This window comes from Hemiscyllium ocellatum, chromosome 13 (assembly GCF_020745735.1).
Source record: "Hemiscyllium ocellatum isolate sHemOce1 chromosome 13, sHemOce1.pat.X.cur, whole genome shotgun sequence".
In the NCBI taxonomy this organism is placed as follows: Eukaryota; Metazoa; Chordata; class Chondrichthyes; order Orectolobiformes; family Hemiscylliidae; genus Hemiscyllium; species Hemiscyllium ocellatum.
The window spans coordinates 75,204,505-75,218,485 of record NC_083413.1 but is presented as its reverse complement, the minus strand read 5'-3'; the positions used below and the strand labels follow the sequence as shown (position 1 = coordinate 75,218,485).

The 13,981-nt window shown below is 41.5% G+C and overlaps 1 protein-coding gene across 18 annotated transcripts in view; it reads left to right on the top strand.

The window, feature by feature from the left end:
* kif1aa (kinesin family member 1Aa) overlaps nt 1–13,981 on the top strand; it is a 299,164-nt gene that overhangs the window by 248,121 nt on the left and 37,062 nt on the right. For 12 of the 18 annotated variants that reach the window (XM_060834323.1, XM_060834317.1, XM_060834321.1 and 9 more), the window contains 4 exons: nt 52–160; nt 347–413; nt 3,381–3,465; nt 8,574–8,679. In XM_060834323.1, coding sequence (XP_060690306.1) covers nt 52–160; nt 347–413; nt 3,381–3,465; nt 8,574–8,679 — 367 coding nt within the window. Of the gene's footprint in view, nt 1–51; nt 161–346; nt 414–3,380; nt 3,466–8,573; nt 8,680–13,191; nt 13,219–13,981 lie in introns of all 18 variants that reach the window. The other 6 variants (XM_060834316.1, XM_060834309.1, XM_060834305.1 and 3 more) reach the window with 1 other exon arrangement.

Here is a 13,981-nt window from a genome sequence, read left to right as displayed (position 1 = left end):
ACTCAAGGCTTCTCCCAGTGGCCCAGTCTAATGGTATATTGTTTTTAACAGTACCAGCTACCAAGTTAAACAGCATGAACCGACCCACTGCAGGACAATGCCAGGGCAAGTATGACTTGCTGGTCTTCTTCGAAATCTGTGAGCTGGAGGCTACTGGCGAGTAAGTATCTACTTTTGCAACATTACCTGAAAGAAAGGCCAGCTGATGCTGAGCCCAAGTTCAAACAACAAAAGGTATTCATGATTCATTTCCTAAAGAGCCACTTCTTCCTATTGTTTGATCTGAGGAAACATCATGAGGTGTATTGGTACATGAATTGACCATCTCTCTTCCTTTCTTCCTCAGGTATATCCCTGCCGTTGTTGACCACAGAGGTGGAATGCCATGTCATGGAACCTTCCTACTGCACCAGGTACTGCAATGTAACCATATGCAGACAATTAGAGCTCCCATCTGTATTGTTGTCAAAGCTTCCTCTGAAGAGATTAATTTGCTCATTCAGACGGCTCCCTTTCAACAACCCTTAGTTTTCCATAAAGTTCAAATCCAATGTTGACCACCTGCCTTGCACATTCTCTCAGATATAACAGTGCTCAAGCTCCTCTCAGTGGCATGAACCCTTTAAGTCCAGGAGCGTGGCTGTACTGTGCACTACCTAAGAATACAATAATATCCATTAGAAATACATTAGCACCTCGACATACGAACGACCCCATTCACGAACAAATCGGTTTACGAACAGGATTGTACGTAAAATTTTGCTTCAACATACATACGAAATTCAAGGTATGAACGAAGGTATGACTGCAAAAAGCCCGTGTGCGACCACGTAGTTTCATTGTTCTGCTTTGCTACGTGCTTGTTGAACCCAAAAGCTCTTGGGCCCCGCGTGATCTCATTCAGTTCGTCTTTGGCGCGTGTGCTGTGAACAGCCATCCATGCATTCTTACGCTATCCGAACAATGGGAAAAAATGATTCGGTTCACGAAGTTTTTGGTTCACGAACCGGGTCCCGGAACGGATTAAGTTCGTAAGTCGAGGCCCTACTGTATAATGTAAATGTGTTTTGTAATATCCCCTAATTAATAGTCCATCCAAGCATTAAAGTTGTTCTAGCCCCTCTCACATTCCCAGAGAGCAGTCGGTCAAATTGAGATAAGAATTCTCTCTCTGACTTGTAGCCTCCAGTTTCTATCTCTTTTCTAACTCATCATCCTTCCCAGACATAACAATCAATGCTCTCTGCCATCCTGCCTTGTTCCAAGGTCTGGGGTGAATAGCCAATGTCTTTTCCCCAAAGTAGTGGAATTGAGAACTAGAGGGCATAGGTTTAAGGTAAAAGTGGGAAAGATTTTAAAATTATCTGAGGGGCAGATTTTTCATGCACAGAGTGGTGCCAGAGGAAGTGGTGGAGGCTGGCATAGTTGCATCATTTACTGAGAATGTGTTGCTGGTCAAAGCACAGCAGGTCAGGCAGCATCCAAGGAGCAAGAAATTCGACGTTTCGGGCCAGAGCCCTTAAGGCATCTGGATGGGTCTATGAACAGAAAGAGGGATATGGGCCAAATACTGGCACATGGGACTAATTAGTTTAGGATTTCTGGTGGCATAGTTAAGTTAGGCTGAAAGGCCTGTTTCCATGTTGTACATGTCTATGACTCTATGACTCATTATCCATCGTCACTGCAGTGGAGTTTGAGAGGAGGGTCAGGTGCTAGTGAGTTAAGTGCACAAGGCTTCTCCTCATTCCTCTCCTGATCAGATCCACCTTTATTACTGCAGCTATCTATGACCACACTATCAAGGGGGTTACTGTTTTGCAATAATGCTCACCATGTTGATGAACAGTAAGTAGGCAAAATGAAAGGTGCCATGTTGGTTTGGTCCAGTGACGTATCAACAGTCATGCAGAGTGTGAGAGGAAGTCCACTGGACACATTGACTTTGTGTACTGTTGTCAATGAGAATTATATTACTGAGAGAGGAACAAGACGACTACAACAACCTGATGAATGCTAAGTCTTAACAATAGGAGCTTCTGGATTTTGGTAGCTTCAGAAGTATAACTAAAGACCACCTTTGCATGCATTCTGATATTTAGTGGCTAAATTTTACAAGTTTGAACCTGCAGTTCAGCGATTTATCCAATGACAATGCATGTTGTAGACTAAAATGCTGACTGCTGCCTCTAAGTTTTATAATGTACCCACGAGTGGGGTCACAAGGTGAGTTTCTGTGATTGTGATAGGCAGCAGTGGTTCTCTGGACCTTTGACTGAGTGTTCACAGCTGGGAGGTCCTTTAAATCCTTGCTCTTTTTTAATGGTGGACTAAGTCTACGGGAGCAACCTTTGAGTCCGGATTCCTGCTCCAAAATATGCCCATGAGAAAGATAGATTTTTAGAAGTCTGCCTGGTCTCACAGGTCCCAGCAATTCCCTTTCCCTGATCCTCATTGCTCTCACTGAAGGGACAATGACAATGGTCAAACCTCAAAGTGTGATCACTCTGGGAAAAAGTTTGGGAAGCACTGATGGACCCGAAGTGTTTGTTAATACAATGACATTATGATGTCCAACAAATGGCATTACATCATTTGTAATCAAAACCACCTCTGGTTGTCCCAACCTTTCAAAGAACCATGGAGTCAAAGAGTGATATGGGATGGAAACAGATCCTTTGGTCCACTTTGTCCATGCTGACCAGGTTTCCCAAACTAAGCCAATCCCATTTACCTGCATTTGCCACATATCTCTCTCAACTTTTCCTATTCATGTACCTGTCCAAATATCTTTTAAGTGTTGTAACTGTACCTTCATCTAACAGTTCCTCTGGCAAACCATTCCACATACGAACCACCCTCTAGGTTAAAAAGTTGCCCCTGAGGTCTCTTTTAAACCTTTCTCCTCTCACCTTGGCATTATGTGCTTTAGCTGTGAACTGCCCTACCCTGGGAAAAGGACCTTTGCTATTCACCTTATCGATGCCACTCATGATTTTATATACTCCTGCAAGGTCAACCCTCAACCTCCTACACTCCAGTGAAAAAAATCCTAGCCTGTCCAGCTTCTCCTTAGAAATCAAATCCTTTGGTCCTGGCAAAATCATTGTAAATCTTTTCTGCAGCCTTTCGAATTTAATAATGTCCTTCCTATAGCTGGGCAACTAGAACTGTTGTACTCAGCTCAACTTCAGCACAGATGTAGCACTTGAAGGAAAGCTAAAGAATGTATTGCTATGGTCCCTCCTTTGACGACTTGAATTTTTATATCTGGACCCCACTACTGTTGTGGAATGTCTCAGGTCAGTCTGTCTTTATGTGGTATTGCAATTAGGTGTGGCTGGTGCCTGACGTAAGTCTTTATTCTTGGATTTTAATAGGGAATCCAGAGACGGATCACAATTACCATTGTACATGAGACAGGAAGTGACATACGTTGGAAGGAAGTGAGAGAATTGGTGGTTGGTAAGTCTGTGGAAAGTGAACTGATGTCACTGTTTCTGTTTGTATATCCAACAATGATGTTTTGAAACAAAAACCCAGAAGCTGCAGCATTGTTCAAAGGACAAATAGCTGTGCGTCAGTGACTATGTCAGTATCAGATGAGCATCCTGACAGAGGGAATATATTCCATGTCTGTGGTAAAAAGGTGGATTTGTCGGCTCAGTGCTTATCAACAGCCACCATGTGGAGGCCACCATGCCAATTTCAATTCTGACATTACAATGAGATTCCCATCCACCTGACCCATTGTAAATTTCCATCCCCTTCCCCATGCTGTCAAAGCAGAAATGATCCAATTAAAAATCCTTCAGCCTTTCTGATCAGCTGTGGAGGGAGAGAAAGGGTCAAATTTCAAGTTGGTGACTGCGGTATAATGGGATTCATGCATATCCTGATGGTGTTAACTGTTCACATGTCTCTGACATTTGTAACAGTCTAGAGTGAGTGTGTGAAGGGAGAGGTCTGAGACACTACACCAGAGACCTGTGCTTGATGTTGATGTTATACATAATAATGTCTAAAAGAATACTGAGGCCTAATGGAACGGGAAAGGCAGGTGACGAATGTATTTACAAAGAGTTAATTGGAGGAGAATTGTTTATGTAAGCATTAGGAGCTGGTAATCAGTGAGAGTCAGTTTTATGGAGTCTAATTATTGAAATAAAGCTCTCATTGAAAGTGTGGTCTTGGACTCTATTCAAAGACATTTGTCTTCAACTGTACAGCACATAAAAACCTCTGTAAGTCAAGGAATGTTATAATATGGAAGGAGTTAAGAATCTTATTTACGGATAATGTTCAATCAACCTCAGGACAGCCACTACCAGGAGATACTCAGACTGGTATCTCACTGTACAGGGAGCAGCACTGGCTTAAAGCACAAGATAAATTGGCAGCTGAAATAATCCCACAGAGGCTAGTATCCTGTCACTAAGTCACCCCTTATTTAGACAAGTATTGTACTTGACACTGATCTGGCTCCCTCAGAGTCAGCTGTCAAAGTGAACAGAAGCCCTGACACGCCTGTTTATATCTGTCAGCCAGGGCTCCCTGATTGGAGCAGATTAGCAGCCCCAATCATGGAACTCATATTCTATGAGGTCCACCCGGCTGACCTCGTTGCAATCACTACAGCGTCGAGGGGAAAAAAACTACCCTCTAGAGCCAGGATCTGAAGTTAGACCTAAGTCTAAAGGGACACAGCTGGAAAGAGAAGACTCAGAAGATAGGAAAGGAACTTGGAAGCCTTTTGCCACTGAGAGAAAAAAAAGCAGGATGCCTTTGAAGAGCAAGGCAACCTTTCAAAAGACCTTGAGAAAAAAGCTGGGAAAATGCAAAGATTCTAAAGGGAGGGAAGAAGCCTCTAAAGGCTTTGATTAAAGGGCTACAGATCAGGAAGATGCCCAAAGGGGTGGGTAAAAAATCTGGGAAGACTTTGAAGCCTGCCCACAAGCTGTCAATGATCTGGAGTGGCACAACTCTGGATGGAAACTCTTCACAATAAAAGGGGAAAGCCCAAGTACTCAGCCAGGTCAGTTAGAAATACAGATGGCAGCTCAAGCAGAGACTTTGTTAATGTCTCAACCATTTGATAAAGCTGAAGAATTAGAAAGACATCACAAGCAAGAGCTCTAGAAGTAGCAGTTTCTGGAGGATAATGCATTGATTGAAGCATTTGATGGAGAACTTTAGCCCCAAGTATAAAAGAAAGAGGTTTAATTAGAAATCCCAGCCTTATGGGGAAATCAATAGAAGGCATTTTATTGGGTTTTTATCATCTAGTAGCATGTTACAGGTACAGAGCTGTGAAAGATGAATTAATTAGCGATTACAGTTGGTTGAGGGATGAGAAGTTATCAGCTTTTCTTCAGTCCAAGGAGGATTTAACATTGAAACAGATGATCCAATTCACTTCACAGGTAGCATCAGTTCACAGCATCGGTCAGTATTGTGTGAGGAAACACTGGACGGATTCTTCTGACACAGTCATCACCCTCTCAAAGCCTAGCAGGGTGCCAAAAGAGCAGGAATTAACATCATTAACTATATTAGACTGGGCAAGATGTGGCACTAAATAGAATCACAAGTACAATGAATATACAGCAGGGCAGCTGAGTGCTATAAGCAGGGTCATCTGAGGCACAGTGGGAAGTATTGTCAATTAAAAGAAGTTTCGCCATCTCAAAAACAAAGGGAAGATCTTACAAAAGGAAAATGTCTATGAAAGCGGAAAGTATGCAAGATGGAAAGCATTCAAACTTTAAAGATTCAGAACCAAAGGTATTTTAGGGCAAGTTAAAGAGAGTCAGAGCAGTTTCTGGGCCATGAACTTGAAGGTCTTTGAAACAGAATTTAAATTCAACAGAAGAGCAGCAGTTTCAATACTGGTAGATAATTTGTCAGGGTTGAAGTCTAAGACAGACAGACCAGCTGGCATAAAGTTCCAAAGTCCAGATCTTTAGTTGTGTAGGTAAATAACCATGCCATTTAGTCACAGGATGAAATGTCAGTGAAATATTATATCTATTGAGGAATCAGAATATTTCACACTCGAGCGGAAATGCATTTATTAATCTAGATCTTGAAGGGTAAGGCACTTCAACACGAAGGTGCACAGAATTTCAGCAAGAATTTCCAATGCTATTTAAAAGTTAAGGCAAATTGAATCTAGAGACTCTCATCATTCTCCAGAAAAGATGCTAAACCTATCTGTTTGTACAATCACCAGAAATGTCCTCATTCTTTAATGGGAAAATTAACATCTCAGTTGCAGACCATGATTGGAATTAAGGGTTCTGTTGCCAGTGACAGGTGGAACACAGTGGTGCTCAAAGATAATAACTGTTGACAAAGGCAAATAGAGAACCAATATGGTGTTGTGTGTCTCACTCAATGAAACGAAAGATTCAGAAGGAAAATCTATCCTAGTTTGTCTATTAGTGATGGCTTGACAAAATTAGCAACAAGCAAAGCTTTTTCTGAGACTGAATGACACAGCAGATTTTGATAGATATCCTTAGACCAAGAGTGAAAAATGCTGACTATATTTCGGAACATAGAAGCCTTTCAGCTCCTCAAGCCTGTTGCACCATTCAACAAGATCATGGCTGATCTGTGTCCTAACTCCATATACCTGTCTTTGGCTCATATCCCTTAATATCTTTGCTGAACAAAAATTTATCGATCTCAAATTTAAAATTAACCATTAATCCATCGACCACTGTGATTTGTGAAAGAGAATTCCAAACCTCTACCACCCTTTGTATATAGAGGTGCTTCTTAACACCTCTCTGAATTGCCTGGCTCTACCTCTCTGACTCAAACATCTAGCTCTAGAATCCCCATCAGTGGAAATAGTTTATCTTTATCTACTCTGTCTTTTTCTGTTAATATCTTGAAGACTTTCATCAGATCACCACCTAACCTTCTAAATTCTAGAGAAAATAGACCTTAAGTTATGAGGAGAGATTATAAGAATTAGGTCTGTTTTCTTGAGAATTTAGAAGGTTAGGTATCAAGTCTAGGTATCATTCCTGTAAACTTACATTTATTACACCATTTGGATGGTGTTATTTCAATCCTCTAGCATTTGAGATCATGTATATGCCAGAGATGTTCTGAGGGACAAGGTCTAGAATCCTAAAATTGAAATAAAAAAACCATTTGTTATAAGAATATCATCCTCAAGCATTGCAAAACAAGGAAGCAACCTGACCTACAGGATCAGGAATGTATTAAAGACACCACAGAATACAATCTACAAAATGCCATTCTCCAGAGCAATGATTACATTCCAAAAGCATATTATCCAAAAAAAATGGCATTGCACTGGATCTAAGAAAGAAGGGAGCTATCAATGAATTTCCACCATCAAAGCCTGTAAACAGCAGCTCTTAAGCATGATGAATCAAGTAGGAAATCCCTAATGGACTAATAATTAATCTTCTGAAGAAAGGGCAGCAAAAGGAGCAGCAGCAGTTTTTGCAATAATTAAGGAGACGTTACTTTCTACTAATTGTTTAGCACATCACAACCCAGACTATGGTGGCTATGGCTGCATCATTCACATGGCTGGGGGTAGTTCTTAATCAAGTGCAGACTGATGGGACACATGAAGCTGTTGACAGCATTGATGGGAACTAAACAGAGATACACAATCAAAGAGGCAGAGGCATTAGAAGTTACATGGGGATTTGAACAGCTCACAGATAACCTCATGGGAATGAAATTCAGGTCAAAATGGGCCATAAACTTTTGGCAATTGTTTTTGGGCTTGAAAGAAATCTCAAACATGCCTCAATTCATGTGAAAATTCAGGCTAAAGCTGATGAGCTACAAGTATGTAAGGTATTGGGAGATATAGAGGAAGTGAGAGACCTTAGAATGCATGCCCAAAGGTCCCTGAAGGTGGAAGGATAGGTCTATAAAGTGGTAAAGAGGGCAGTTGGGATGCTTCCCTTCATTGGGCAAGATACTGAGTGCAAAGGTGGGATGCAATACACAAACTATGTAAGGCAGTGGTTGGACAAGTTTTATATATTTCTGGTCACCACATTACAGGAAGGACATCATTGCTTGTGAAAGTACAGAGGAAATTTGCAAGACTCCTGCTAGGTTTTGAAAACTGTAAGTATGAGGACAGATTGGATAGTCTGGAGCTATTTTCCTTAGAATAAAAGAGGCTGAAGAGGTGAATTAATTGGGGTGTACAAAATGATGAGGGGCTTGGAGAGACCTGTTTCACCTCAAAAGGTTGTCAATTACCAGGGGACACAAATTTAAGGTGATTGGTAGAAAGATTAGAGAGAACATAAGGAAAAACATGTTCACCCAGATGGTGCTGGGTGTCTGGAATTCACTGCCTGGTTTGTTGGTTTTGGTGGAAGTCCTCAATTCACTTAAGAAGCATTTGTGGATGGTGCTGTCACTGTGCATTGGTGGTGAAGGGTATGGAATGTGGAAGGTGACGCATTGAGGGCCAATCAAGGCAGATATTTGTCTCAGATGGTGTCAGGTTTCATGAATGTCGTTCGCTTCAGTAAAGAATTTTGAATTGTCTCTGTCGATAGGTCGAATCCGAAGTACACCAGAGTCGGACGATTCTGTCATCGATCCCAACATCCTGTCCCTGAATATTCTAACTGCTGGTTACACCCACCCAACCCTGGAGGATCGGTACGTATTAAACAGCAGAGTCACTTGTGCCCACTTTGACACTGTTTAGTGTATGCGAACTGCAAATTGCGTAGTATGTTTTGTCAATATTTTTAAATGATTTCCAGATCTCTCCTCTAAAGTCTCAGTAATCTTATTTACGGAATCCTATCGCCAACTGCTTCTTATTTATTCAGGAGTGTAGAATATTTCAATTTTTCGCTGCTTCCAGCACAACTTTGACTTTGCAACTCAGCAAAACCTGCCCTAACTATGAATATTCCCTGACGTACAGAACAGAATTAGATGTCCAATCAAACTACTTCTGTACTGTTGTCTGAAGCATTTCCAGTTCAGGTACACTACAGGTTAGGTGTATGGAACAGCTTCCTCTAAGTCCCCCCAAAAAAACCACTCGCAAGTTAGGTACAGCCTAGATTAGCAGCAGGTTAATGCTTGCTCTATATTGTTCCAGTAAGTAACTCTAGGCCTGGTACACCACAATTTAGATACAGAAGAAAATCTTCCTCTAATACTGCCCAATTCCTACATCATATGTAACACAGATTAAGTATGAAGTTGCCTATACACTATTCCATCAAACACTCCCAAGTGAGATTAGTAACAGAGTGAAGTTTTATTAAATACTCCAATGGTAGGTACACCATGGGTTTAGAATAACAGAAAACCTGATGCTGAACTCACGCTGTTCTGGACCTACGCGGGATAGGTTAGAGAATCCTGTTGCCCCTCTACAGAATGCCATGTCCTTTGATTAATTACAACTCCACATTGGAGCAGAGATCCATAGACTGTATAAAAGTGAGAGTGTGAAATCATTTAAACTCAATACTACTGAATATGCAAAATAATTGGTGCTTTAAAATGGAGTTCAAACCATAGTTTAATCTAAATTGTTGTCATTTTATGCCTTACCTTTGCTGCTTCTGTCATTTTGTAAACCTATTTAATCTCTTTGATTGGGTTGCTCTTTAGTAGCTGGCTGGATGGTGTCTATTATCCTGCATTTAGTGGATTTTTAGTGACTTAGTTTTATTGGCTTTCTAACTGTGAAGTGGAATGTGCTTTTCTTGCTTTTGTGGAGTTTTAAAGATTAGTGACGCTATTTCACCAATCATACGGAAGGTGATGGAAACACACACAAGGTGGTGGGAATAGGGGAGCAGAAATAAATATTAACACCACCAATCATATCAACAAATACAGTGTAAGTATTGCCATCCCTATCACCACCACCACAGAGTGAAGTCTAGACACACCAAGTCTAGTTTATTCCACAGATTTAGTCCATATTGTCATCATATGATTCAATCTTTTCTTTCCATTGACATGTTCAATTGTCTCTTCATCCTATCTATGCCACTCCTTCAGAATCTTTGCATGCTAACACATTCTGCAAGACAGTTCCCACTTAAATGAAAAGAACCTCCTTCCCACTCCTAATATATTAATTTTTAACATACACTTACTGAGATTTGAATTTCTTTGCTGAGTCCCTGGACATGTCCTTCACACAGTTCGAGGGACAAGGCCAGACAGTGACATGCACAGAGTGAGCAGTACCTCCTTTCAGAGTAATAGTAGAGTCTATAAGAGAGATTAATGTCGCACTGGGCAGCATAGGGATACTCAGTGGGAAGAGTTCAATCATTCCATTGATATTGTAAAATCATGAAGGAAGTATTGGTAAATGTCGTTTTCATTGCAGCGATATTATTTGTTATCCTTTTCTCTAATGTCTCTCAGGAATTTCTGAATATTGTTCATTTTTTCTCACATTTTGGAGGTTTCACAGAACATTATGACCACTTCCCCATACCCAGGTGCATTAGAGTAAAAGTAACTGAACTGAAGTGAGGCATTGCTTTTACGCCAGACTTGCTTATGCTAAGCTTGCTCCAAGCATCAAATAGGTCCTTTCGAAATGTAGAGCTCAGGATCAGTGGGTCAGACACTGTCCTTTCACAGTATGGCATTAGGATTAACAGTTTGTTAGTGGTAGATAGGAGAGACCTTATATTTATGGGGAATCTGGATGGGTTTATGGTAAGAGAACAAGCTCCCTGGATGCCCTGCTAAAATTAACTGCATCATACCTTCTACATTTTCTCACTAGGTGTCCCACCCACCAGCAAGTCTGGTTAATAGTCCGCCCATCCGTTGGGCAGGAGAACTGACACAAGACAGCAGCTAAGGAGCAGAGAGAAGAAAGGGAGGAGGGGCAAGTGATCATGCTTAGGTGCTGTTTCTGTTCTGGGACATGGGAGTGAAGGAGTGGTAGAGGTGTGCAGTACATAACCTTATTGGTGAGAACTCAGATCATAGTCTGTGAGAGAAATCTCTTTGATACAGGTAGGCGTCACAGTCAGGAGGGACGAATCACATCCATATCTGAATTTGGTGAAGGGGGAGTATGTTTGGGTTGAGGGTGAGGATTCCGGAGCAATTGAGGTACTTGCAGTCAAGTGGAAGTGTCTGATGATAGGGGAATGTAGAGATAGATGGGTGAATTGGTGATCACAGGGCAGAAAAGGAACATTGTTGCTGGTCCCAGCCCACAAGCAGTGCTGCGAAACCACATCGATTATTTGTTACCAGCTTCCAACTGCAGGATTTCCTGATACCCATAAAATGCAGCTTAAGTAGGTTAATAAAAAGAATGCATTAAAATTATAAGCCTAGGGAAGTGAGGGAAAAGTAGGTTCAAGAAAATTACAGATGAGCAACGTAAGTCAGCAACAATTGGAAGAGCTCTTTCCAGAGATAATTGTGTTGGCTGTTTTCCCAACCCTTTCTTCTACATGTGAAAATGGTTAGGCTTGTAACAAAGGATAACCTTCCATAATGCAGCAAGGTGGTTAGCACTGCTGCCTCACAGCTCCAGAGACCCGGGTTCAATTCCCGCCTTGGGCAACTGTCTGTGCGGAGTTTGCACATTCTCCCCGTGTCTGCGTGGGTTTCCTCCGGGTGCTCCGGTTTCCTCCCACAGTCCAAGGATGTGCAGGTTAGGTGAATTGGCCATGCTAAATTTCCCGTAGTGTTAGGTGAAGGGGTAAATGTAGGGGAATGGGTCTGGGTGGGTTGCTGTTCGGAGGGTCGGTGTGGATTTGTTGGGCCGAAGGGCCTGTTTCCACACTGTAAGTAATCTAATCATAACTATAAAATTGATTAGTTTGTGTGAGAGAATATTTGTTGTATGTATTGAGTGAGTTTGAATGAATATGAAGGAGTGTGTGTTTATGTGTGATGTATGTGAATCTGAATTTGTTTCTGAGTTTGAATTAATACGAGTGTGTCTATGTGTCAATATGAATGTGTGTTTTGGGGTATGAGTGAGCCTGTGTATGAGTGTGTCCGAATATGGGTGAGCCTGTGTGGGTGAGACAAGACTTGTTCATGAGGAGAATGTGTGGAAGGGAGCATGAGTGTGAACGTGAGATTGTGCGCAAGTGGGTGTGTGAGAGTGCTACTTGTGATCGCTTTTCTCATATTAGCAGCTACAGCGAAGATTCTAATGCACCAAAAGGTGAAAGGCCGAAGTCAACTCCTGCTTCATCCCTGTCACATGCATCCTATGGACATTACTCCTGCCACAGACATAGAAGGTCACTAAACACCTCAGAATGAGTGAAGCATCCATAAGTAAGTTGACCTTATAGGTTCTCACCAGGATAGTATGGATGGTTTGGAAAATATTGTGCCCAGAGTAGGCAGACAATCTTTCTGCAGTGCAGCAGTGGTAAGCAAATACCAATCAGATTTAGACAACATCCTTTCCAGGAAAATAGCTGCCACAAAAGATTAGTTATGATCGGTCAGGCACAACAGTGAGTTTTCCCAGACCATTAGCAAGCCAACTTTCCAGTAAATACTTTTATAAGACATAATAATACAAGTCAATCAGCATAATTAGTAAATTAAGAGCCCCACAGTTCCTTGTCTCATGGGATGTAGAAAACTTCAGCATCCTAGCAGTTGTTCATAAACTCCTGTCCCCACATCCTGGACCGCCCTCTCCCACTTTCTGTTCAGATTTTCACTCCAAACATAGTGTCTAATGCAAAGATATGCAAGTCTAAACTTTGCCTCCCCCATCTACCACCCAATAGCTTCTGATCTAACTTCAACATAACGTATAGATTGCCTTTTTAAAACAGTCATCTGTAGCCAGATTCTCTACTAGAGGGTGAATTCTGCTGTAGTGCAAGAGACAAAGGCACATGTAACCTGGTATTGGGATCACACTCACATGTTGTGTTCATTATCCAGAAATTGAAACATTGTTTTCCAAAAAAAACAAGGCCTTTAACTGTTCAGTAAGATGGTCCCGAACAACGTTACTTCATGAATATTAGTGACCTTCTATCTCATAGAGCATAGCTTTGCGGTGTCATGGTGCTCAGGGTCTGCTGAAACGTGAAGCTTCCATACGTGCTTTGCTTTATGATGTTACAGTCACCTTCGATACTTTATTGAGTCTACTAACAAGGTATTGTTTTTGTGTTTTTGCAGGCAATTTCTTGATTCGGATATGCCTAGGTATTTTTTGTTTTAACTCCTTAAAGCATTTATTTCCCAACAGTTTTCAGGCATTGAAATCACATTGAAACCTTTGCTCTTCTTTGATTTAATCTTCATTTATTTGGATTGTTCGTTTCCTTTCACTTTTTCCTCTCTTCACCACATTCTGCAAAGACCTGCCAGGCATTACCAGTTTGATTCGGTTTTGAAGCCCAATTCCATGAGCTCTGAGGAAGCCAAACGCTGCATGTGGCATTGCAATGGTTGTGATAAATTGACTGGCGTTTTGCTAAAGATTTGTGGGATTGAGGGTTGGGGGGGAGGCGGTGTCAAGGCAAGCTTTTTCACTGCTCCTTCATTTTGTTCAGTTTTTATTTTCGCCGGAGAGTATGAGAGTTCAATGCGTGTGTTTAAAATGTTATGCTGTCTGTGCTTTCAATTGCGGTAGACTTCAGTAAATCATGTTGTGGAAAGGTTTTATGTCATTCCAAGAAATTTAGTCCAACCACAAAATGGGCCAACTCGAGTACAAGCTATGATATATTGAAACAACTGCTCATGGGCCAGTCAAAAACTATTACCCAGTACTGCATTTGAAGTTCACAGGATGTGGCATCACTGGCTAGGCTAACACTTGCCATCCCTCATTGCCCCTGTGAAAGCGTAATGATCTTCCTTCTTGAACCACTGCAGTTCTTATGTTGGTAGGGACACTGACAGTGCTGTTAGGAAGGGAGTTCAAGGATTTTGACCCAGCAAGAGTGAAGAACACAGATTATAG